The sequence below is a fragment of the Trachurus trachurus genome (genome assembly GCF_905171665.1).
Source record: "Trachurus trachurus genome assembly, chromosome: 8".
Classification (NCBI taxonomy): Eukaryota; Metazoa; Chordata; class Actinopteri; order Carangiformes; family Carangidae; genus Trachurus; species Trachurus trachurus.
Window position 1 is genome coordinate 29,287,308 of NC_139905.1, and position 27,159 is coordinate 29,314,466.

General features: G+C 42.2%; 1 protein-coding gene across 1 annotated transcript; it reads right to left on the bottom strand.

The window, feature by feature from the left end:
• Positions 1-4,274: 4,274 nt before the first annotated feature.
• Positions 4,275-26,658, bottom strand: fbxl16 (F-box and leucine-rich repeat protein 16; the record flags this gene model as incomplete). The annotated part of the gene is made up of 6 exons (XM_083978088.1): positions 4,275-4,423; positions 6,045-6,108; positions 6,326-6,410; positions 16,512-16,777; positions 18,305-18,547; positions 25,951-26,658. The coding sequence occupies 6 exons, from the start codon at positions 26,656-26,658 to the stop codon at positions 4,275-4,277; spliced, it is 1,515 nt and encodes a 504-aa protein (XP_083834214.1).
• Positions 26,659-27,159: the final 501 nt, after the last annotated feature.

A 27,159-nucleotide genomic window follows, 5' to 3' on the forward strand; every position in this document is an offset into this window, starting at 1 on the left:
CACCGCCGCACGGAGGGAAACATCCTCTTCATGAAGATTTCAAAACTTTGAGTCAGTATTATTAACGACGTTAACGGTCACTGGTGTCACAGAGTAATGCGTGTTACATGTTTGATTATTTTTTACTTTGGGGTCTGAAATGTCAAGAACAAAAAAATCATTTTTAAAACTTCAAAAATAAAAAAAATAATCGAAACAAAAACCAGCAGTTAATGCATATAAGCTTATTCAGGCTCAAATCTGAAGCAAGTTCCATAAAACAAAAAAACAAATAAAACCAACCCTTTTTTAAAAATATCTGTTCCATAAATAAATCACAAAAAACAAGACACAAATTAATTTAAATAAATAAATAGGTAAATAAATAAATATACTTATGTACAATGAAGAGATGCAAGAACAACCTTCGAACAGAAACGCAGACCGACTAAAAACATGCACGGTCTGCCGTGTCCGTACAGTTCGCTCAGTCCGCTTCAGTCGCAAAGCAGCCAGACGCATTTCATGCGCCGCCGCCGATGCGTTTGGCACAGACCTAATACCGGCTGACACTGATCCGGTCCTCCAACGTCCCCGAGGACCGCGAGAGGCGGAGGCAGCACCGTGGCCCCCCCCCCCCCCCCCCCCCGCCCGCCCGCCCGCCCGGGCTCGTCCACTTCCTCTGAACGTCAGATGATGGTGGGGGGGTGAAAACATGACAACTGGGACTTGTCCTTTTAACAGCAGTAACTTCTGTTCAGCTTTAACATCACTTCTTAGATTTTTCCCCTCTCACACAGAGTCAGATCCACTTTACATCAATGTACAACAAAGACGTGTTGAAGGTCAGCCCAGCTCAGTTTTAGGTGTGTGTGGAAAGCTAGAACCTGAAACCATTATACAAATAACATTTGAGTTTGTATACAACCATGATATATTAGTGATATCTACCAGAACCAATGAGATCCAGGTAGGTTTACGGACTTTTCAAAGGTTTCAGTATTGATACTGGCATCCAGAGCTGCTGGCATTAACCCTCTAGGCTGTTGTTCAGGGCCACACGATCAATTCAATTCATTAAACACATTAACATGTTACTTATGAAAGTCAATTAAAATATACTTTTCAGTAGTCCATAATAACATAGGATTTTAAGTTCAATTCCATGCAGGGCCGTTGCTAGGAATTCTGGGCCCCCTGAAAGAATACTAAAGTGGGCCCCTGTCCCCTGACTTTTCCACTTTCTTTCTTAGACTAAGTATGTATTATCACGTTTTATTAACTTTGTTTTGATGCTAACTTATGCAGAATAATTCAGTCATACAAAGATTAGACTACTGGGGTTTTTTGTGGGCCCTACTGGGCACTGGGCCCCTGGAATTATCATCTATACAACGGCCCTGATTCCATGTAGAGAACCAAACAACTACTATTGCAGCAATAAACCAGAGAGATCTGTGGTTAAATCATTTGTCCATCTCTATTATATGAGTGTGTGTGTGTGTCTGTATGTCTGTTTCATTCAGTTGTAAACAGTGTGTGTGATTTGGTGTTTGCCCTTGGAGTGTTCAGGGCCACCAAAGTCCTAGGGCCGGCCCTGCTGACACCTTAACTTCAATTCTTAAAAATTACTTTTTTCATACTATTTTATACTACTATACTGTATGAGTTTTGGTGTTACTTTAGCTCTGGCTCTTTCTTCCCTGACTTGATCATGAAAATAAACAGCCAATCACCTGTTTTTATTGGAAAGCTGGTCCAAGCATGCTGTGTGCTGATTGGCTGACTGAGGCTGAGCTCACTCACCTACGCCTCAAGTGGGAAATGACAAGACATTTTTCATTCCTCAATGGAATCAAACCAAATCAGCCGCTCTATAAATGTATCCAGTTTGATATTCAGCAGCACAAACACTATATACTTAATATTTCAAACCACTGTTCATCACAACTTTAGAGTAATATTAGTCTTTTCCTCTGAACAAAAGGTGACTAACTACATTTTAAAGGCTGCTGTGAACTGCTGCATAGTTTTGCACAAATAGAAATCTTAGAAGTTGAACAAAAACACACTTAGTAATGATGTGTTATTATGTTCAGTGGCTTTTTTTCTTCTCATGACATCAGCCCAATTAAAAAGAAGAGGACAGATTACTGTCTCTCAGGATGGTTTGGCTGCCTGGAGCTGTGACTTGAATGAACACCTGATGAAAATATGGACTATTTGGTGAAATTTGAGGGTTTTTCTTTGTTTCCGTTGGTCATTTTTAGGTTTGCATTGTCAAATTGTGTAAAAACAATCCAACATTTGCATCAACAAACCAAATGTTAACAGGTTTGAATTTGGTTTTAAACAATCTGTGATGTTAACTTTAATAAAGGCTGGTAAATGATGACAAACAGTGGATTAGAGCAGCCGTCAACTGCTGTGACCTCACAGTCACCACACCACAGAGGTCAACTACAAGATATATTAACACACTCAATTTCCCAACCTGGGATCAATGAAGTACATCTTAATCTTAATCTTAATTAGGCCACAGTGTGTTTTCCTCTGGCCCATATATACAGCAGGACTTTCACATCTGGACCAATGCTGGCACACACACAGAAAACCCTGGAAAAACCAATAGGAATCTACCCAGATGTGGAAGTCAGCAGCGGGACCAATGTTGCCGTCTGGCTGGACTGAATTGTGCCACATGATTTCAAAAGGGTCTCTGACTCTGTGTTCACAGGAAAGGGAAAAAAACTCCCACAATCCTTAGCTCTTGTTCCTCTCTGACCCTGACCTGTCCACACTGTGAGAACTGCTCCAATATTAAATACTGAGATCCTCCGGCCTCCCGGGTGGGGTAAGGTGGGCTGGGATGGGGATGGGGGGAATACACACAAGCAGCTTCAGAACCACAGCAGCTCAGATTCAAACACTAAACATCACCTGTTTCTATCGGCATTTACAACGGAACAGAACATCCCCTGCTATGAAGCTCCCTGCTGCTTAAACTGAGGTTTATGGATCAGACTTGGGTTTAGTTTGGAAACATCATCGCTGTCAGTAAAGAACCACATTCACCTGTTCTCTGTCTATGATTCAGTTCTGATGGAGAGAGAAAGAGAGACCCTCCTCTGTGTATGACCAGCTGCTCCGTCAGCGACCCCCCCTCCCCCCACCCCCCACACCACCTCCCCTCATTTAAAAACACAACATTCACAGTTAACTGCAGCCTCTCCTTCAAATCTGTAAATGAAATCATACATGTACCAAAAAATAAATGAAGAAGGGAAAAAGAGAAACAATGAGCCAATCAAGCGTGCAACTCCAACACACACAAAAAAAAATGTAAACAGTTGTTTTCCTTTTTTTTTTTTTTTTTTTTTTTTAACTTTTCTCCTTTTGTTGATTTCTGATAAGACACAGAAATGGAAAAAAGAAGGTGGCGGTGTCCCAAAAAAGTCCATGACACACACTTCACGCACAGAGGGAGGGAGAGCGAGAGGCGTTCACTTCCTCAACTTTGTTGTACCTGTTTGTCCCGCGGACGCACGGCGTCTCTCTGAACGACCCTGACACCAACAGCAGTTATATTACACAGAGTGATGGAGATAGAAACGTCCATACTCACGGTGTTGAGGACTTTACATTTGTTTCACTTTAACCATATACAGTATGTTGTGTGAGTGTGTTTACAGTGTATGAGCGCATTGTGTGTGAGTTCCACAATATCGGCTCAAAACACCAAAAAAAAAGAAAAAAAAAAAGGTTCTTTATTTATTTCCCTTTTCTCCTTCGTCGTCGTCTCTCTTAACGCTGCACGCGTGTCGGCACGTGTGACTTCCCCTCAGTGTCCGCTCGGCTCCGAGAAAATCAAAAAATAAAATCAAAGTCTGTCGAGAAGCTCCGAATGAAAAAAGCGTCCGTCCGTTCTGAAGAGAGACTTGCTGCCAAGACAAGACGTCACGCCAAGCTCTGCACTCCAGCATCTGTTCACGCGAATGCTTTAAACGCCATCCCATCATCCTCTGGGTCTGGCATGTACCATCATCTGCCTTCCTGCCTCTCTGTCCGCCTACAGGGGGGGGGTCAGTCTACTCAATGGGTGTGGAGGAGGAAGACGTGGGGAGGAGGAGGAGGGAGGGAGGGGAGGGGAGGGGAGGGGCGGGTAATGAGGAACGGTGTGGTACGAGTCTCCTGGCTAGCATTTGAGAAAAGAGGAGTGAGGAGGAGTAAAGAGGAGGAAGGTTGAAGTATGGCGGTCGGTCAGTCGGTTGGTCAGTGGGAATGGGTCAGTGGTCTTACTCGATGACCATGCAGTGGGGCAGGTGCTGGGAGTAGTACTTGAAGAGCTCGGCCGTGGCTCCCGGGCAGTTGGTGAGCTCCAGCTCCTCCAGCTCCTGCAGCTGGATCAGGCCGGACAGACCGGTGGTGGTCAGCAGGGGGCAGCCTGGAGAAGGGGGGGGGGGGGGGGGGGGGGGGTATTTACTGTCACAGTGGAAGCTGGAACAACTGACTGATCTTTAGATATAAATTATTAGTTCAGTGGTTCTCAAACTTTTTCGATCATTCCCCAGGGGAGATTTTGGTAACACTTTATTTGACGCCTATCTCTATAACATATTATAACTATACTTATAATGAGGTATAATGCAGTTATAGCACTGTATAACTATAGTTATAAACACTCATAAATGATCATAATGCTTTATAACAATAATCATAACACACTATAAAGCATTTTATCATGACTTATAAGATCAGGTATTATAATACGTTATAATTGTTAGTAACTCACTGACAATGCCCACATTGATAATGCATTATAAATATACTTATAATGTGTTATAATTGGCTTATAAACATGTATAACTATCATTATAAACACTCATAAATTATCATAAGGCTTTATAACAATAAGCATAACACATTATAGAGCATTATAACTCTATTATAATACTTGACCTTATAAGCCATTTTAAAATGCTCAACTAGGGCGTATGGTGCTCAGTGTTTATAATCAACTATTACTTTTTACAAATGTAACATCTTGTTTGTCCAATACGAAGTCTGTGAAGTGTCTGAGAAAAACTTTCCCCTGTCTGTCTGTCTGTCTGTCTGTCTGTCTGTCTGTCTGTCTGTCTGTCTGTCTGTCTGTCTGTCTGTCTGTCTGTCTGTCTGTCTGTCTGGGGCTGCTGACAGCTGACAGTGACAGTTTTGAAATATCCCTTTAATATTTCCTGTAACTGATGCTACAAAACACTGAATGAGGCCTGTTTGTAAAAACAAAAATCTGGGTAAAATATTGAGTCTTGGTCATGATATTCTAAGAAATAAAGTAACATTATGAGAATCAAAACATAAATTAATTTCATGAATTTGCAGAAACCAGTAAATCAGATGAGAGGACATTCAGTAATTTTTGTTCTAACTTCACTTTCATCTTTTTGTGTCCATCTAATACTCCATCATAATTAGATTTTTGAATGATGAAATGTATTATGTGTGACACTGTGTAAAGATAGTGCATTTTGACACTGTATTTTTAAGATAGTGTAGCAGCCACTAGATGGCACTAACAAGCCAGAACAGAGCACAGAGTTGGTCACATACTGCATGATCCACTGTGAAAACAGTAACTGTGTACATGGACTTGAGTATTGTACTTCAGTATAGTTTTGCAATATGTTGTTTTTTTTTATTTCTGATTTTAACTCCAGACAAATAATGTATCTATTGACTGTACTACATTTCTATGAAGCAGAGATTTTAATCTGTGGATTTTATTTTGAAATGTGAACTGTGATTCACACAGGAGGAAAAATCTGTGTCAGTGCACTAATGATAGGATGTCAGATAAATATGAGGCAGAGGATTCTTCACTAGATATAATTCACTTAGTTTCAATGATCAGACTTCATCACTGCCGAGAAAATGTATCAAGTACTGAACTAATTTGACTGAAATCCAGGAACCAACTATTCTTATGTTTAAAAAAATATCTTACAGTAATATCTACATCTCAGTGAGAGTGCTGAAGGTGTTCAGTTTAACAGAGTCAGAAAACAAACCTGCGAGGGACAGAAGACGAAGACTCCTCATTCCAAACAAGTGCTGCAGTCCAAAGTCCTGCACCTGCACACACACAGACACAAAGACACACACACGTTAAGCCATCTCAGAATGAACTGGTAATAAAGTCATGCTAAAAATGTGAAATTCTCCCTGACCCTAACCCACAGAGGCTGCACTGGTTATTATAGACTATGGATGGAAGCAGCTACAATATTGATTACTGATGAGTCATACTGCAAGATAAAGGTATAACGTTGTGTGTGTGTGTGAGTTTTACCTGACAGCACCAGCGCAGATAGAGGCTCCTTAATGATGACATGGTGGATAAGTAGCCTAAACCAGTGTCTGTGATACGCACACACCTGGAAACACAAGAAACACACAACAACACATGTTAGCAAACCAAGACCTCCATGTTAAACAGTGGTGTAAACATAAGATTTGCACACACACACACACACACACACACACACACACACACACACACACACACACACACACACACACACACACACACACACACACACACACACACACACACACACACACACACACACACACACACACACACACACACACAAGCTTTTTGTCCAGTAAATTAAACACAATGGGCAGAGTTTAGCAGTCATCATAAGACAAAGCACGTTAAAGTGATAGTTCAACATTTTAGCAAATTGGCCTATTGCTATAATCCCTATAGTTTTTAGGAGTAGGTTAATTACCTTTAATTGTTGCTGCAAGCTGTTTTTAGATCGGCGGGGCAGAGATGCGAGCTCTGCACGGCGCACAGTGCGTTCGCCTTTCCCTCATCCAACTCATCAAATACACAATCAAACAACTCCAAAACGCTCTCATGGACAAGTTGTGACCTGCACATTCACCACGCTATGAGATAATAATGGAACATTATGAGACAGAGTTGTTTTCGAGGTAAATGCGTAGCCGGAACTACATTTCAGACACGGCTGATGGGTGTAGTGATGTGTCGTATTGTTACATAATACGTTATTATTTCATAGTGTGCTGAATGTGCAGGTCACAACTTATCCACAAGAGTGTTTTGGATGTTGTTGGCTTGTGTATTTAGTTTGCCATACCATGAGCCTTTGTTGCGTTAGCCTTTGTAGCTGAGCAGCGTCTCTGCCCCGCCAATCTAAAAACAGCTTGCACCGACAATTAAAGGTAATTAACTAAATTTACTAGAAGATTATAGGGATTATGGCAATAGGCCAATTTGCCAAAATGTTGAACTATCCCTTTAAACTGAGCGGATTGGGAGTCCAGGGTAAGTTGCATGGTGGTTTATCCTGTTTACAAGTGAACAGGCCACACACATGACTGTACACCACCCTTCATTGTTTTTCTTCAGCATAGATACTGTATGAAGAAGCATCTACTCAATTCCCATAAGCCGTGACCATGGCAACCAAGGTTATTAGTTAAGGCCCTCATAGATGGAGGAGATGTGCAGCTGTGATTCAAACAGCCAGTGTCTAAGGACTGAAGGTCATTAGCTACACATGTAGTGCAATTTTATAGGAACATACAACACACCAACAGAGACCCGGCAGGATCTCCATATATGGGCACGGTAGTAGTAGTGGTTGTAAACATCTCATCTGGAACTGTAGAAGGTGCCATGTGAGAGTTTACACTGACTCTAGGGTTCTCTCTATCAAAACAATATCATGACGCAGCATGGAATCATGGGAGTTTAGTATGTTTCTTTGATATCTTCAGATCCAGATCTGATGCCTGAGGCCTCCTGTGGTGAGTTTGCGTCCATCAGGTCAAAAAGGTTGTGTGCTGCATGAGAGAGTCTGATCAGCTGAGGTGTGAGTTTTTTTTTTTTTAAACCAGAACAGAAGAGAACGCAGACCTTTGATGCCAGAGCACTGTTTAACTGTGTGTGTGTTTGATGCTTTAATGTGAATGTTGTAAATGTGGGTAATAGTCGGTTCACAGCAGAGATCAGAGGTGAGTCAAATCAAAGAGATCAATCTGCCGCCGACAGACGAGCAGAGAAATCCCTGCAGCAATAAGAAGCATACAGTGTGAGTGTGTGTGTGTGTGTGTGTGTGTTGCCTTTATCTCTGGAGTGACTGAATGAACAGTGACTGGCTGTGTGAGAGATCTTGTGAGGAGTGTGAGCAGCAGACTCTCTCTCTTCTGTAGTACAGGAAGTCCAGTGAGTGAAGAGGAGCTGAACAGAGGAAGGATTAAAGTGAAAGTACAGACAGTGGTGCGCCTCCCAGCAAAAAAAAAACAAAAAAAAAAGGTTCTGGGTTTGATTCCCGGTGCCTGGGGCCTTTCTGAGTGAAATTTGCATGTTTTTACCTGTGGTTTCTCCAGCTTCCTCCCACAGAACAAACACATGCACACTAGGTTGATTAGAGATTCTGAATTGTCCATGTTGTTTGTCTCTGTATGTGACCCTGTGATAGACTGCACTGCAAAAACTCAAAATCTTTCCAAGAATATTTGTCTTATTTCTTGTCAAAATGTCTAATTTCTAGTCAAAACTGATCTCTTTCCACTTAAAATAAGACTCATCACCTAAAAATGAACTTATTTTTAGATCATTTTCTCTTGTTTCAAACAAATTTTCATTTGAAATAAGTAGAAAAATCTGCCAGTGAAAGCAAGTTGTTTTGTGCTTGTAATAAGAAAGAAAAACTTGCTCCACTATCAGATTGTTCTACTTATTTCAAGTGAAAATATGCTTGAAAGAAGTAAAAAGTGTCTAAAAACAAGCTACTTGTATGTATATGTATAAATACACTTATTTTAAGTATAATGAGATTTGTTTTGACTAGAAATGACATTTTAACTATAAATAAGACATTCTTGGTAAGATTTTGAGTTTTTGCAGTGTGGTGACCTGTCCAGAGTGGACCCCGTCCTCTGACCAATGACCAGGACTCCAGGTAGAAACAGAAGTAGCTGCACACATGCTACAGTCTGTATAGGGGTGTACCCGAACCCCGAATACGTATTCGGAAGTACACAAATAATGCTTTGATCTCAAATAGTTTTGCTTTCCATTGTTTCTCCTCATTATTCTGGAGCTTTTTTCTAAAGAAAAAGAAACGTTTGGATCAGCAACAGCACATAACCAGGTGGTTCTGGTTCACACTCCAACACAGTAGGTGGCGCTAATGCACCTTAACGTTGGTGCATCCGCCATAGAAGCACAACACGAGTAGATGTCATGGCCCTGAGCCTGTCGCCATTTAGTGGTTTGGTTTTCTGTTGTTTTAGACTCTTGTTTTCTTTAGTTCCTGTTTTATTTTGTAGTTCAGTTCTTGTGCATTTGGTTCTAGTGTTACTTCCTGTGTTTTTCCTCCACACTCTCCTTGCACACCTGTCCTGTGTTTCACCTCGTCAGCCCTGCCCTGCTCCTCGTGTGTCTCCACCAATCAGGTTTCTTTGCCCTCCTGTCTCCTCACCTGTTGCTTGTTGCCTTGATTAGATTCAATTCAATTCAATTCAAAAGACTTTATTTATCCCCGAGGGGCAATTAAAAAGCATCACATGTGCTGCAAATAATCAATTAAAAAGCATTAAAAATCAATTAAAAAGCATTAGTTCTGTTGTATTTAGTCTTGCAAGTTGTGTGTCTTTCAGTTCCATGTCCGATTATTGTGTTTGTCATGGTGTTTTGTTCTTTTTGCCTGCTTTGGAACTAATAAACCTTGCCTTTCAAGTACCTGTCATTGTATGCTCCTGCATTTCGGTCCACCTGCTACCTGCACCCTGACAGTAGAGCGCCAAACACAAGCAGGCAGCACTGCCGGCTGCTGCGACGACGGGAGTCACCCTATTTAATTTGTGTCTAGTTCACGTTAGGATTGCTAAGAAACAGCAACTCCCTGCATGCATTGCGTTACAGTAGACAGGAAGTGCTCACCGATACTTCCAGGGTCACCGTTCAACAACGTAGCATTTTTCTCATAGACAATAATGGGAAAAGAAGCGGCTATAAAACAGTGGATCTTTTTTTTTTGAGTGTCACAACCCCCGCGAAACGACTCGTTTCACTACCAGAATTTGATCTATTCAGTCCCATTACGTTTGGAAAGTCTAGAAGAGCCGCATGATTCAATTATTTTATTCCCGTTCTAGTTAGCCGAGAGCTAAAGCGGCGCAGCACTAGCTCGGCTGAAGTCAGTGCGCCCACTTTTCGGTTTCTTCCCGAATACGAATCCGGAGTTTTTTTCAAAAGCCCGAATCTGAAACCGAATACAAATAGAGCACTGGCTGGACACCCCTATGTCCCGTGGCCCTGACAAATAATAGCTACTCACACAGCATCATAGCCCTTACTGTAGGAGACCAACCTGTGGCACTATGATAGGCTACATGACATACTCTCTCTCTACCTTTTGCAATTGCGGTCAAGGCATAAAATAAGTGAAAAGAAAAAGGTGAGACTGGCTGGGACAAAGTGCAGGAAGAAGGTTAAGCATCCAAGTAAGGTTAAACAGAAGTAAACTGAAGTTTAACCTCCATTAATTATTTGCAGCACATGAGATGACAAACTGCTGAGGATGTGTTCTGAATGTGTTTGTGCATTGAGCTCTCAGGGCCACCGTAGTAGTAGCTATACTACTGGAGAAAATGGTCTAGAAACAAAAGCCCAGTGTTAGTCCTCTACAGACCACGTAGCAGGAACACTGACAACAAAGGGGAGCGGGGAGAGTCCTGATACGACACAGACTGCAACAAGTCAGCTTTCCGAGCGTCCCTCTGCACAGCCAGCTGTGACACCAGAGGTTAACGTATTATTTCTAGGAAATAGTGGAGAAACAGCTTCAATAGTTAACAAACATGTTAACATCTCTCAGTCAAGTCGTACCGCAGAGCCAGAGACACAACAGTCCTCATCTCTGAGAGAAACCTAGTTGAAAATTGTTATCCACACTGCAAGCTCGTGTTCACATGAAGCTGTAGTCCTGAAGAAAAACATGGAGGAGACACGAGTGATCTGTGATCAGAGAAATTAAAAGGGGAACTATGTGAGTCTGGTCGCCTTTTATTTTCAAAGTACATATTTATAGATATTGATAGGATAGTTATGAGAATGGGGAAGCAGAAAGAGGGGGAATGACATGCAGCAAAGGGCCACCAGATTCAGGATTCGAACTGGGGCCGTCTGCAGCTAGGACTGTAGCCTCAGCATCTGGGGTGCTCGCTCAATCCACTAAGCTATACAGCGCCCGCCCATCCCCCCAGTAATAAGTCATTTAATCATCACAGTTTAATTGAGGTGCAAATCTTGCATCGTCCCTCTTTAAAGGAATAAAACTGACCCTTCAAAATAAAACAGCTGAGTGGAGCATGAGTATTTATGAGCATCATCAGGTCCTCTGTAAAGATGCAAATGTTTGCTCTCATTCCTTCTTCGACAAATGATTCACGTGCTTCTGGAAAGACAATATTGTTTCAGAATCATTAGACACTCTTGAGTTCGCCTGTATCTAGGCCCTGCTGCAGCCTTGTTGCTGAGGAACGAATGATGATCCACAGCGCAGTTTTGACCTGAGCTCAGCAGAAATAGCATCATCATTGTTACAGAGCTGAGTTCCACGCTGATTTATTTTCAACCACGACCTGGGGCCTCATTTATCAAAGAGGGTGTAAAACTGCTACTAAATATTTGCGTACGGCGAAAAGACGAAAATGGCGTACACCCTAAATATTTACACCTTTTTCAGATCAATCAAACTGTGCGTACGCACAACTCTCCGCAATAAATCACACAGGACTCAAGAATGGTGCACACGTGAACACACCTCTTACTCCACCCCCGGAACGCCTATATACAACTATATATGGTCAGCACGTGCATATTTAATTAGCCATGTGCTCTCTGTGGCGCAGCAACTTTTGTGACAACAAAGTGACAACGGAGACAACCGGCGGAGGACGGGGGAAAGAAGCGGAACTTCTCCGCTTCTCCGAAAGCAGATACACGGGCAATAAATCAGTCAGAAAAATGATCTTGCATTTTAATAAGCTACAATAAAAACAAAAAACTCCCAAATCTCAACAAAAGGGAGCAGAAAGAAGAAGAATCTTATGTAATCTGCCCGTTTATCCCAGAAAATCTTTTTTTTTTTTTTACCTAGATGTTAAAACAATGTAGGAAGCAGGACGATAGTTACCATTACTTTGCACGCCTTCCCACTACACAGTTACAGCTCTACTGGACTCGGTTTAGGTCAGCTGAGCTGAGTCCTTCACAGTTCCTCCTCAGGGCCGTGTTGTCTCACTCTTTATTCTCTCCTCTCGTCAGCTCCAAACACACGTGCACCTCGTTAACTCAGGTGACAGAATAATAACAGTCTAGGCTGCAGATCAGTGTGCGCTGCTGCCGGTGTGTTTTTAAACTTGGATGGTTTGATCCTTGTCAGACGTCACACAGCCTAATCAAAAAAGCAAAATCCACAATGCGCTCTGTTTATCAATTAACATAAAGCCTAGTGTTATTATAGAGCGGGTTGGATTGCCAGCATCAACGGTCCACCACTACCACAATTACTTTAAAAAATCCTCTGTGCTCTTCTAAATGTACTCCGCTCCTCTCTCCCTCTCACACTGCAGTTCTCTGACTCAGCAACGGTGTCGCCAATTCCTCCTGTTCCTCAAAAAAGGCGTACGCCAGGGTCAAAATGGGTGTAAATGTCCGCACTTTTCCCCGTCAGGTTTTGGCTTGATAGATCCCAAATTTGGCGGAGAAAAGTGCGTACGCACAAAACGAGGGGAAAATGGCGTAAAAAAAGGTGTATCCACAATGATAAATGAGGCCCCAGGACGTGTTACAGTATACACCGACAGGACTCTGTATCCACTGTTGGTGCTGTGGAGTCGTCCTCTGTGGATCTATACTGTAGATTCTGAGCAGCGGTTAGTCACTCCACTACATGAGGACTCATCCAGGACATCATTCATCCTCCACTACTCACACACATCACTGCACTCTGCTTTCATGTTCATACACACACTGGTTCAGCTCTCATGTACATTCACTGGCCATATGAAAATAAACAAAGCTCACAATCTTTGTGTGACGTTGCTCTACTGTATGTAAATTCAGTTATTGCTGAGTCTCTAGCATACAAGCTAGTTCCAAATGACACTGGCTGAATGTTTGGGGTTGTTGTGAATAAATTTGGGTCCAATCAGATGCCTCACTGATGGTATTGCATGATGGATAAGCATTCTGACTTGACAGCATTTTTTCATGCTACCAGCCTAAAACTTTTGCGCAGTAGGCTACTGTATATTTACATGTGGTGCAACCCTGGTGTGTTTTGAGCTGTGATTGGACAGCTAACGAGCCAATAACAGCTCTGAACTCTCATTCAGACTCTTCAGAGACATGTTGGTGTTGCCAGTGGTGCCAGTAAACCCGGAACTCTGCTAGCGCTTTTAGCACTTCCGGTTCCCTCGTCTAAATGTCAATACGTTTTTTGAAGGGGATTTAGGTAAAATACCTCAAATTAGGTCTGTGGTTGACAAAAGCTTAAGCAAGTTTCAGGTATTGTTCTACAACATAAAACACGTCAGTAAATACTCTACTTGTGAATTTTGAAGCGTTTACGTACGTGGTAATAAAGGCGATTGCTAACAAGTTGCTCAATACGACTACAAACCCTGTCAGGGCATTAAACGTCATCACCCCCAAACAGGCCAGAGTCTTCTTATGGATGTTATTTTATGTTATTTATGGCTCTTCAACAAGAAAAAACAGTCCCATTTCCCCATTATACAATGTGACGTCTGTCATGTGACCGTGTAGTACTACACGGTCACATGACAGAAGTAAAAAGCTAACGTTAGGCTTTAACGGACTACTTAGTCCGTTAAAGCCTAACGTTAGCTTTTTACTTCTGTCCATCGCATTAAGCTTTAAATACAGTAGGTATAAAAGGTGTTCATATGTGAAGATTATCTCGCTGAACAAAACGTGTAAGTATCACAAACTTGTGTTAGACATAGAGCTGATTTTCTGACATCATCCAAAACACAATGCAAAAATTATTCACTTTATTTTCCGGGAAGCAGCACGATGCTAAACTTCCGGGTTTTGACGTCAGCCCTGGCAGCACTCTATACAGGGAGTGTGTGTGTGTGTGTTCACTGTTCATATAAGTTTGAAGCAGCAGCACAGAGAGAAAAGGCAGGGGTTAAAAGATGTGTATTCCAGTAAAGACCTGGCAGGTCAAGTGCTCGCTGGTCGCTAAGGTGCTAGCTAAGCTCATATTGAATTTGACAGGTTAGGCGGCCTGCTGCTTGGTTTTGGGCCTTTTGCTTTTATTAGTTGACTGTTTAGCTCTGTGTGTTATGAACAGCTAACTCGTACAAATAATGAAAATATCTATCATCTGTGTATGAGTTGTTCTTGTTCTTTTTCTGCAAGTTTTTAGAATCAAGTCACAAGTCAATCTCACACAAGCTATTATTCTGTGTACAGGCCTGTTTAACTTACGTCACCAAAAATACTGACAAAACTCATCCTGCTTTAGGCATTACGTTCATGTTTTGTTTCAGATTTACTCTTTGGTGTTAACAGCTACTTCCACTTTGGTTCCAGATTCACTGACAACGATGGTTTGAATTACAGAGGAGAAAGAACAAGAACTCCCTTGAAAGCCTCCCAGGAGACACTGAGGGGGAGTTCTACAAATCTGTCCACTTTAAGGTTAAATTTTATTCTCTGTACAACAAGGTTACCAAATAATATATCAATGTTGTGTGTGTGTGTGTTTTTTTTTTTCACTTATTCCATTCCATTTTTCAAACATCTGTCTCCAGTATTGGACACCGATCTGTGTTTATTCCTGCTGTGGCCTTCAGTGGAATTCTAGGTTTAAGTAGCCATCTGACTTTCTGCCTGAGCGGAGGTCACTTATTCCATAGCGTGCTTTGCTTTTTGTGGTTGTAAACAGAATGGCTCCTATTCAATTTTTTTTCTTCTTTTTTGTTGCAAAGACAGAGAGAGAGCGACAGAGTGGGACACAGAGAGAGAGAGAGAGAGAGAGAGAGAGAGAGAGAGAGAGAGAGAGAGAGAGAGAGAGAGAGAGAGAACTGCCAGCTGCAGACAGATGTTTTATTTTGCTGCGGTTAGAAGTTAAAACCAAGTCACCCAGCAGCTAAACATTGCTCTGATTTTTTGTGTTGGTCTTGAAGCTGTGGAAGAGAGGCAGACAGATGTGAACTGTTTTTTTTTTTTTTTGTCTATTAAACTCCCTGCCTGATTATTATGTTGCTCTTACTGTGCCTATTTGAAACTACACTGATGGTGTTGCGGCCGGCTGTAGTAATGTTTTTCTCAGTAACCCTGTTGTTAATGATGCTGCTGTGCACTCAAATGAACCATCTCAAAGATGAATGAAAGAAATTGACAGCACCTGAGTGTCAAAGCAAAGGGTCTGAATACTATGGTCAGGTGATATTTTAGTTTTTCTTTTTAAATTAATTTGCAAACACTTCTAACTTTACCCCTGCAATATGATTTATTTCTATATTTTAGTCACTTACACTGTGACTGTCACTTACTTTGCAATATTTGTATATAATGGTCACCTTACATTATGATTTTTTTTTCATGCACACTGTATATTTATATCATTGTCACTTACTTGCAATATTTTTTATATCAATGGTATTCTTATTTCATGCACATCTGCAGTAGTAGTATTTTTATTATTTATACGTTATATTTCATTGTCACTTGCGTTGCAATATTTTTATACCATAGTCACTTTACCTATCAATACTTTTATATCAGGCCACCTTATATCCTTATATCCTCAGTACTTACCTGGTTGAGGTTTGATTTGCTTTATTCTTTATTGTGTCTATATTTTCTGTCTGTTGAGTTGTGTTTTTTTTTTTTTTTTTTTAGCCCTCTCTACTTTCTTTCATATCTTGGCTGATGTAAAAACAAGATTTCCCCGTTGTGGGATGAATAAAGTACTGTACATCTAAGCTAATCATGATGGGGTGGTGAGTTTAGATTGATGAGGGAAAAATATGAATTTCTTCAATTTTAAAGGGTTTTAAAGTTTAAATACTTTCTGTACCCACTGTATACTGTATGTACAGTGGTCTAAGTGTGTGCATGCGACTTGAGAAATTGTGGTGCACCAGAAAATAGTGCTCCACTGAAAGCCAGTGGGTAATTCAAACACTGCTGACAAGTACCTTACTGAAACGTTTGAGCTGTCACTTACTACCATACCGTACTAACTTTATTTATAAAGCACTTTAAAACAATCTCAGTGGACCAAAGTGCTGTACAAAGGAATAAATAAAGACACAAAATATAATATATAATATATATAAAAGATACAAATATACAAATAAAACAGATGCAGATAAAACAAATTAAAGGATAAAGAAAAAAAACTCAACAACTCATCTGCACCTCAGTCTCTATCCACACACACACCCACCTGTCCAGCACCAGTTCCTCCAGTTTGTGCAGGTCACAGGCGATGTACTCCAGGGCCATGTCGGTGATCCTGGGGCACCAGGACAAGTCCAGGCTGCGGAGCTTACGGAGGTTCTCGGCAACCAGTTCCACGCCGTCGTCGGTGATCTTGGAGCAGCCGGAGAGGCTGAGGGCGGTCAGGTTGGGGAGGCTGTGCACCATGTTCACCACGCCGTGGTTGGTGATCTCCCAGCAGGAGTGAAGCCGCAGAGTGTGGGTGGTGTAGCCCTGAGGGTGGAGCGGAATTTAGCTTTATTTGATGTCAGGGAAGGAAAGGACATCGATGACAAGTCTGTGGCAGCTTAGGGATCAACACTTCAAATAAAACACAGAAGAAAAGGAAAATACAGGACCTATAAAATATTGATGGACGCAGCTTGGCTTTTGTCTTTGTGGCTATTATTAAAGGGATAGTTCAACATTTTGGCAAATTGGCCCATTGCCATAATCGCTATAGTCATAGCAGTAGGTTCGTTAACTTTATTTGTCGGTGTAAGCTGTTTTTAGAACGGCGGAGCAGAGCAGCAGGCTGCTCAGAGCTACGCTATGGAGGCTAAAGGAATTTCTTGGTTTCCCTCATCAAACAGACAAATACATCTCAAATACAAAATCCCAAAACTTCAAAATGCTTTTGTGGACAAGTTGTGACCTGCACAATCACCACGCTATGAGATAATAATGGAACGTTACGAAACGGAGCCGTTTTCGAGGTAAATACAGGGTAAATACAGAGTCTGCTTGCTGAAAAACTGTCCCTGAACGCAACGCGCATCAGTGGTTTTGCATGAATTTACCTCAAAAACAGCTCCGTCTCGTAACGTTCCATTATTCTCTCATAGCGTGGTGAATGTGCAGGTCACAACTTGTCCACGACAGCGTTTTTGAGTTGTTGGGTTGTGTATTTGATGAGGGAAACCAAGAAATCCCATTAGCCTCTGTAGCGTAGCTCTGAGCAGCCTGCCGCTCCGCTCCGCCGTTCTAAAAATAGCTTGCACCGACAAATAAAGTTAACAAACCTACTGCTATAGCGATTATGGCAATGGGCCAATTTGCCAAAATGTTGAACTATCCCTTTAAAGGTATAATATGTAGGAATTCCCCCCATCTAGCTGTGCGGTTGCATATCAGAACGTATTCTTGATGTTGCATTCACCTGAAATCGGGCAGACGTCAGACAGACAACAGACGCTGCATGTAACAGGATAAACAAGCGTCTATGTAAACAAGTGGTCCGCCAGCACGAGGCAAAACAATACAGGCGTGACAATATGTTGTCATGGTGATGTCGTATTGTTTACCCGACCCACGTTTTACCGTCTTTCTCTCGTCGAGTAAAATGACATCCGGTTGGTTTGCCGACGGCTGTCTGCCTGACTGCACCTGAATGCAACACCAGTGCCTCCGTCCTTCCTCACACTACACAGTGGTGACAGTTTTAACAGGCGCTACCTGGAAAACTTTCTCCCCGAGCCGACAGCTCCGTTGAGTTTCCGTGGTTACCTACGGTCACGCTGCCACTCAACGTAAAAAATGGCGATGCAACATGGCCGCCTCGGTTCGGTGCGTCGCCCACTTATGTATTTGTAACGACTTGTAACAACTCATTCTAAGGTACGAGAAAGCTTTCATTTGTATGCCGCTGTGATTCGACTTCAGTGAAATATGTATTTATGAAAGACATATTTGATTTTTGCTAATAAAAAGCCAAATAAGTTACATACTGGGGCTTTAATAATAGTGTCAGCTGCTCCCCACCTGTTTGGCTGTGAAGTAGGCCATGGCCGTGTCGGTGACGTGGTAGGCCTGCAGGCTCAGCTCCGATAGGTTGGGCAGGAGCTGTGAGATAGCAGCGATGGCGTCGTCCGCCACGTTGATGCAGTCGCTGACGCTGAGGGAGGTTAGCCGGGCGTTCAGACTGGACCACAGGCCGGCCTCCGTGAAGTCGTTGCAGCCCGACAGCTCCAGGTGCATCAAGCCCTGCATCTGCTCCAACATGACCTGCAGGGGAAAGACCAGCAGTCAGAACGCAGATCTGACCAATCAGAGGTCTGGATTTAAGGATCTGAAGATTTCCCAAGTCGCAAGAAGACTGTGGCTGTTTGTAATGAAGTTTGATACCAAAAATATTCTATAGGAAAAGCACATACGGTAAGTGGAAAAGTAAGTAAAAGTAGAGTGTGTCAGAAGCATGTTACTGTCGTAGCTACTGCAGGTGGAGCTGATTCAAGATCCTCAACCCTGTTTTTATTTCTCAGAATCTTTCTCTTCTCTCTGACTATTGGTGAGTTTTTGGATCATTGATTGACATTTATTAAGGCAAGACACTACAGGCAAAAACATTGTTTTTTCGTGCACTGATCAATTTGGGGATTTTAGGCTATTTTGCTTCCTCAACATGCCTTCTTTCAGAATAGTGGAAAGAAACGGTAGAAAATCCACATTAAGGTGGTCATGTCAGGTATCATTGTAAAGCTCTCTCTCTCTCTTGAACATTAATGTGGACAAAATAGTTAATTCCTTTGTATCAGCAACAAATCGTAAAAGTACAATTGATAATAACAATTACAATACAAATCTAAAGGCCGTTCTCAAAATTAATATTTCCTCATACCCTGAGCTTCAGCAGCACTTACAGACACCAAACCTTCAGGTTTTATCCCTTTCTATATTCTAAAGGTTTTTACAGAGGGGTTTGTTGATATATCATTCACAGCCTGATTTATACAATGTTTCATTCCTAAAAAATATGGCGATATAAAAAATTTTTTAGGGCTGGTGACAGTTTTTGTATCTGTGAAGAGTTTTGAAAGTAGCTTTATCCATTGTTCAGATTTTGGTTCTTGAAATGTATATGTAAATAAGTGCATATTTTATTAGATATAGCCTAATTTACATAATTAAACATAAAATTTGACAAAATTTGGAATACACAAAATGTAAGTAATATGAAGTTTCATGGTGATATCTGTTAGTTAAAATTTTTACCCAATTCATCTGTAGTGTTTCACCACATACATATGTCAAAGGATTGTTAAAAAAAACACACCAGTTTAATATTTAACAGTGTGTTTGTTGCTGTGTAAAGTATTTATCTTAAAAATAACTAACAATAAATAACTGACAATAAATGCCAAATGAATATAAACACATTAAATATAAATACTGAAATATAGTGCATGTGCCTAAAGAGTGTGCAGTAACTACAGTAATGTACTATACCACAGACAAGGTGGGTGTATACAGTCGCATCTCCACTGGGAAACATCTGTTAGAGTGTGAGTGAGGTTTTATTGTGTCATCAGTCTGGAACCAACCACTTCCTGTTTTCTACTCAGTTCAACCTTCCATACGTCTGAGCTTCATGCACCACTGCCACAGATGGGCAACATTTATATTATATCTCAAAATAAACACTGTGGTACGTTGTTGTGACGTTAAAATGCTACATGTGCTCCCTGAGCTCTAATGCATTTCTAAAAATAAAGAGGGCACAGATGTTATTTTCATTTCATTTCTGCGTGCGTGTGTTTCTTATTTCCTTCTTCCTATTTATTTGCCTTGCGGCCTGTTTCAGTTTAACTGTAAATGTGCGCACACTTCCACTTGTTAAGTTCAGTTTGTCACATATCATTTGATGTTGCCATTATTTCAAGACGGGGGTCTAAGAGGGACATTTTGGGGTTTGAGCAAGAGTTCATGGTTTATTCCAAAACAGATAAGCAAATTGTGACATGTTGCTGTCTTTGCTCATTTAGTCTTAGTTTCTGGCGTTTTTTTTATTAATGTGCATCAGCGATTTTTTTCCCCCATGTCATCTTCTTTTCATCAGGTGACCACACACCGAGCCTGTTTCCTCAGCTGCTCTGAGAGAAACTGCAATTATCAATAAAACTGTCATTGCAATAACAGGAAGCAGGATGAGTCAGGTTTTATACAATTTGACAAAAACCTGTTTCTACATGACTGTGCTCTAAAACGAAACACTCTCCTTTTGAAGATGCATTAAAATGGTAATGCACGAATCTGCACCCCACAGCAGGAAAGTCCATATATAGATCCTGCAGCCAACAGTTCCATCTTTCTCCATGGCAACCATCCACTCATCCCAGAATAGCAGCGTAGCCGAGCAGGTATGAAGAGCCATCTGAGAAACGCTAAATGATGAGCTTTACACCTCTTTTGTTGGTGCTGATGGAACATGACAGAGTGAAGACACAGATTATCAAAGTGGAGGTGAAGGAGAGACAACAGGTCTGCTGCTGTGTTTACAACGGCTCCACATCACCACTACCTCAGGGTTCAGAACCGATCCAGACCTCACCGTTCTCTAAACACCAGCACCAGACAGCAGATTGTGTATTAGAGAGCCTCATCATCATCATCATAATATATAGAGCACTGGGAGGAGCTGGGGCTCATGGTTTACCAGCATGCATTGGGGCAATGGAAGGATCACTGGCTGTAATCGAAACCGCATACTATACTGCTAGTACGTACTGATTTGGCCAAAATGCAGTATGCAGTATGCAAACAAAAGCAAAATCTACACAGTATGCGAAAAATTCCCGGATGTCGTACTGATTCTGTCCAATAAACACAGGAAGCTTCACTTTTCATTCAAACAAACTAATGCTTCTGCCACAATTGTTAGATTTCATCAATGAGACCAACATTTATCTCCTAAAAATAATTTAACCAGCCGGTGGTAAACCTCTAAAACCCTGCGGGCAAGTTAATTAGCGATCGTTTTCTCCCCCGGGATGAAGACGGAGGTTGGCCGGCCCACCAGCTCTCCAGACCGGCTACTCCCGCTGTGATGTTGCGGTCATTGCGGAGCTTCACTTCTCCAAAAAACATCGGAGCAAACTTCTATACAGCCGTCATTTGGATAAACTGGCCGTATATTTGGGATCTAAACAGTTACTTTCTCGCATGAAAAAATATTAAAACTTAATGAAGTTACTTAATAACAGCGCTAAAGCGGGAAATAAAACAGCTTTTCGCCTGTTTTACAGCTACCGCTGCCGATTGCAGCAAAATGCAATCCTGGGAAACTTGTATACTGCGGTGTCAACGGTGCCAGTCTGCTGAAGTAGCATATTGAATCCCACATTCAGTATGCAGTAGTAGTACAGTACATACTAACGCAGTATGTAGTACGGTAGTATGCGGTTTCAAAAACAGCTGTTTCCAATGTGATGTAGAATGAGTCCCCATCAGTGATTATTGGGGTTCTCAGCGACCTGATGACTGATCATGAAGTCTGTGCGTTACAGTTTGTCATTACAGTAAATTTGTTCTGAACCAAGTGTCCCAGTGTTTCCTTCCTGTCTCCCGCCGTATCAATAATCTATATAATAATGAGCAAATATATCTTCAGGCGGGAACTGCTCAGACAGTGATTATGATTATTTGTGACTACAGCGGACTCGGTGTATCTTCCACACAGGCACTGCAACAAGACCAGAGCTGTGTCTCAATTCGATTTCTTCCATACTAACACCAACTATTTTGAATGTGTAAGTGCGTTCACATTGATAAGTATGGCAAAATGCAGTGGACTATAAGTACCTGGATGGTGCACTCATAACGGTCAAAAAGCTGAGGGACACTTCCCACCCTCAATGATCTCCATCTTGGCTACATAGCGGAATGTCATATGTAAATCAACATACCGAAATCCACCTCGCATTAATCAGGTGGCCCACACAAGCAAAAAAAAAGTGCTAGCAAGGTGTTCCTTATCGCTAATTGAAATTACAAACAATACGAGCTGGTAGATGTGTTGACGGGCGACAATAGTGGTCAAAAAAAGAACGTTACTGTAGTTCTGGTAACCGCACAATGACAGTATTCGATTTGAGACACTGTTGAAATTTGCGCACTACAGAAGTAAGTACATAGTGTACAGGACAGTGTACTCATGGAAGTATTGGAATTGAGACATGGCTCAGGTCTAAACCTAGCAGTCGTGTCCTGATTCTCATCCTGATTTCACTGATGTGGTCTTACAAAATCACCGAAAACATAAAGACTGAGCTGTGATTTCAGTTGTTACTGTGAAGTGAACACTCGGAGAGGCTCAGTGTATTGGAAGCACTCCTCTGCTTCCCTGTTGTTCCAGAGCATTCAGGAAGCCAGAGCTGTGTAGATAAATCACTCCAGTGAACAACAACATCATCACTCAGTCACTCAGTCAGTGACATTTCTTACATAACTCTGATTTATTTTCTGTTCGTATCGTCCTAGTTTCCTCCACTTCCTCAGCAGGATCATATTTGAACCACTTTACAATAATCAGAGGTGAAAAGTTAATGATAGGCTATTTACCAACTACGTATGGTCACGTGACTTTACCACAACGACACTTCAGCTTGTAGTTTGATTTGATGATGTTTAACATCCCTGAGTTTAAACAGGTCTGAGTCTATGTCCACTGACTGACTTTATGGAGGACATTAAACACAAGGTTCCTCTAACATAATAACAGTTACATCAGCTCAGTGAAAGACTGAACAGACTATCCGCTGATGTAGAATGACAGAGTCAGTTGAAAGCTCTAGAACAAATCTTGTAAGGGCTATTTACAAAGGAATATTATGAAGACAATATTTTTGATAGGCCTATATTCCAGAAAGCATTTCACCTGTTCAACAATAGTTCCTATAATTCATATTTGCATATTATAGTAGAACCTGCCTTAAACCTTGAACTGGAGCTCACTCAATAATAAAGCTGCACCTGTTTCACCACCTCTGTCCTACATATTCTGTTACCATGGCAACCAACAGGTTAATATAGAAACATCCTGACTCTTATGCAAACTAAAGTCTTGTTTGACGCTGGTCATTTCTCACCAGACCTGGTTTAACACTTCATGGTGTGTTTGGTAAATTCATTGTTTCCTCAGCTTGCCACCGTGTCAACACTCTGCTGGTCTCACACCAGGAATGGCTTCATTCTCTTATTGTGATTTCTCCTCAGTGTTAAAGGGATAGTTCAACATTTTGGTAAATTGGCCCATTGCCATAATCGCTACAGTCATAGCAGTAGGTTCGTTAACTATATTTGTCGGTGGGAGCTATTTTTAGAGCGGCGGAGCAGAGCCGTGAGCTGCTCAGAGCTACGCTATGGAGGCTAGTGGGATTTCTTGGTTTCCCTCATCAAACTCATCAAATACACAATCCAACAACTCCAAAACGCTCTGGTGGACAAGTTGTGACCTGCACAATCACCACGCTATGAGATAAAAACAGAATGTTATGAGACTGAGTTGTTTTCGAGGTAAATACAGAGACTGCTTGCTGAAAAATTGTCCCTGAAGGCAACACGCATCAGCGGTTTTCCATGAATTCACCTCTAAAACAACTCTGTCTGGTAACGTTGTGTTATTATCTCATAGCGTGGTGAATGTGCAGGTCACAACTTGTCCACCAGAGTGTTTTGGAGTTGTTGGATTGTGTATTTGATTAGTTTGATGAGGGAAACCAAGAAATCCCATGAACCTCCGTACCGTAGCTCTGAGCAGCTCGTGGCTCTCCTCCGCCGTTCTAAAAATAGCTTGCACCGACAAATAAAGGTAACAAACTTACTGCTATGACTATAGTGATTATGGCAATGGGCAAATTTGCCAAAATGAACTATCCCTTTAAAAAAAGATGTTTCAAATTAAAGGTGCAGAGACCTTGAGCAGCTTTAAAGCTTTTAATGTGAAACATCTGTAACAGAAGTAAAGTGGAGCAGACTGGAGACTCTGACTCTCTGTTGTTGTATTTCTTGCCCTGGGATTAGACATTACACTGTCTTTATCAAGATCACATCAGAAACAAGATCAGATTAAAGCTACTTCGCAGCAGTGGTCGGGGCCAGGCAATTAGGCAACTCTGAGCAACAAGAGACAAAATAGGAAAACAACAAGAACATTGGCGTTCCAACGTCCATGTTGCCTTAGATGAGACTTTAAGTCACAACCTCTGGCACCAAGAACCAGCCTCTAACTCATGGAGCTAATTGGCTGAGAGTGAGACCTGTGTGGCTTCACAAATGGACTAAGCCAGTCACTCCAAAGTTTTGTAAAAAAAAAAAAAAAAAATTCAGGAACATTTGAAATATATTTTGCAATAATTGACTGGTATATGTTTACAGTCAAATATTTCCATGCACTGTCAGCTCAGTTTTTCAAATATCAAAAACGGGGGTGTTAATTTTGTGGAGAATTAAGTCTGAAGATGCAGTGTAGCAAATTTGGTGACAATTGAGAAAAGGTTTAATACGTTTTACAGTTTTTGAAACAAGTGATGGACTTTGTAATTTGCACTGCAGTTGATCGTACAAAAGTTACTCAAGTATTGGGGCTACATTTTGGTGAAAGTTGCAAAACTGTAGCGGGTACGGTTGATTGTTAGGAATTTTCAATGTTTTTAAACTTTGAAATTATCACCACCCATGAGGAGCTAATCTGGCATGGGACTGCAACTTTGTGCAAAGTTTGGTGAATTTTCGTGTATGGGAAGTAGGATTTCTTAGGAAGAAGAAGAAGAAGAAGAAGAAGAAGAAGAAGAAGAAGAAGAAGAAGAAGAAGAAGAAGAAGAAGAAGAAGAAGAAGAAGAAGGATACTGGTGAAAACAATACCTTCGGCTGCCTGGCCCCTAATGATGGGAATAATTGGCTCTTAAAGGAATAGTTTACTCAAAATTGAAATTTCATTATCTACTCACCCTCATGTGGACTAAGGGCTGGGAGAAGTTTCAGAGTCCTCCGTGGCTTCTCTGAGTTACAGGGGTTCTCGGCGTAGCAGTGCATGTCCATGTAACGGTTGCAAATGGATACCAACTGTCTTCGTAACAAAAAGACACACCAAAAAACATCCAAATACCTCCATAGTGCTCGTCCAAATCTTGCACGATTTGCGCCGACGTCAGTAATCGCACTGACGCCTGCGCAAATCTCACGAGATTTGGACGGACCAGGAAGAGGAGCTTCCATTACAAACTAGCTTGAAATATAGACTTAGTGAATTTTTTTCGGAACAATTTCGCATTTCGGGGCTTCAATACAAGACGGACATTACATACGAGCAGCATGGAGGTATTTGGATGTTTTTTGGTGTGTCTTTTTGTTACGAAGACAGTTGGTATCCATTTGCAACCGTTATATGGACATGCACTGCTACGCCGAGAACCCCTGTAACTCAGAGAAGCCACGGAGGACTCTGAAACTTCTCCCAGCCCTTAGTCCACATGAGGGTGAGTAGATAATGAGTGCAATTTGAATGTTGGGTGAACTATTCTTTTAACACAAATATCCCAGAGACACTGTTGTCTGCTCACAGCTGCTGCTATGATGCATGACCTACAGAATGACCAGTAACCCCCCGGTGTTCTGAGAGCTTCCTGACTCACCTCCAGACCGGCGTCTGTGATGGTGGACCTCTTCAGGCTGACCGAGCGGACCCCCTTCTTGGACAGCGGGTAGTTGTCGATGAACTCACAAATGTCCAGGTCCGACACGCCCACTAAGCAGAAGGACTGGAAGCCGCGCAGGGCGAAGGCCTGTAGACTGACAAACTCTTTCTCCCCGTTGGGCAGCAGGGTGTAGAGCTCCTTGGCGTGTAAGATGGGGGTCACGCCCTCCCAGAACTTGGGCTGGTATAGCACCTTGCGCCACGTCTTGCACACCTGCGCCAGCACGCACTTCTCTCCCGTGGTGAAGTACCAGAGCAGTCGGTTGAGCAGCTTCTCATCCAGGACCAGCTGGCGCTCCAGCAGCAAGGGCTTGGGCAGAGTGAGGGGGGGCAGCTGGCGGAGGGCCGGCTTCAGGCCCACCAGGGGCTTCCCGGGCTCCATGTCGGAGCCCAGGAGAGACGCGGCCGAGTGGGGCATCCCGGGGCCGTCCAGGTGGTGGTGGTGGTGGTAGGGGAGGGAGGAGGGCGGAGGGGGCAGGATGGAGGGGACCGAGGAGGACTGGCACAGGCGGTTCTTGGCGGCGGGCGTCCCCTTGGTGATGCTGGCGCTGCCCAGGCCGTTGGGCTGGCTGGGGGGCAGCTTCACCATACCGTTACGAGTCACACAGGGAGACTTCAGCTCGCTGGGGGTGGACATGTTCAACATCGGGAACCTGGAGGAGAGAGGAGACGCACGGTGAGCTGGGGAACACGGAAAACCTGCTTACACTCATTCATCACAAGCATCATGACCAGGGGCATAGCACCAAATTCTGGGCCCTGTACAAATGTCAGTGGGCCCCTACCAGTTGTTTTCGAGGTAAATTTATACAAAGCCCCCAATGCGCGTTTCCGTTGGGGGCAGTTTTTCAACACTATACTGGCTTTGCATTTACCTCGAAAACAACTCCGTCTTGTAACGTTCCGTTATTATCTCATAGTGTGGTGAATGTGCAGGTCACAACTTGTCCACCAGAGCGTTTTGGAGTTGTTGGATTGTGTATTTGATGAGTTTGATGAGGGAAACCAAGAAATCCCATTAACCTCTGTAATGGTAGCTGAACAGCTTGAATCTCTGCCCTGCCGATCTAAAAATAGCTTGTACCGCCAATTAAAGGTAACAAGCCTACTCCTAAAACTATAGGGATTATGGCATTGGGCCAATTTG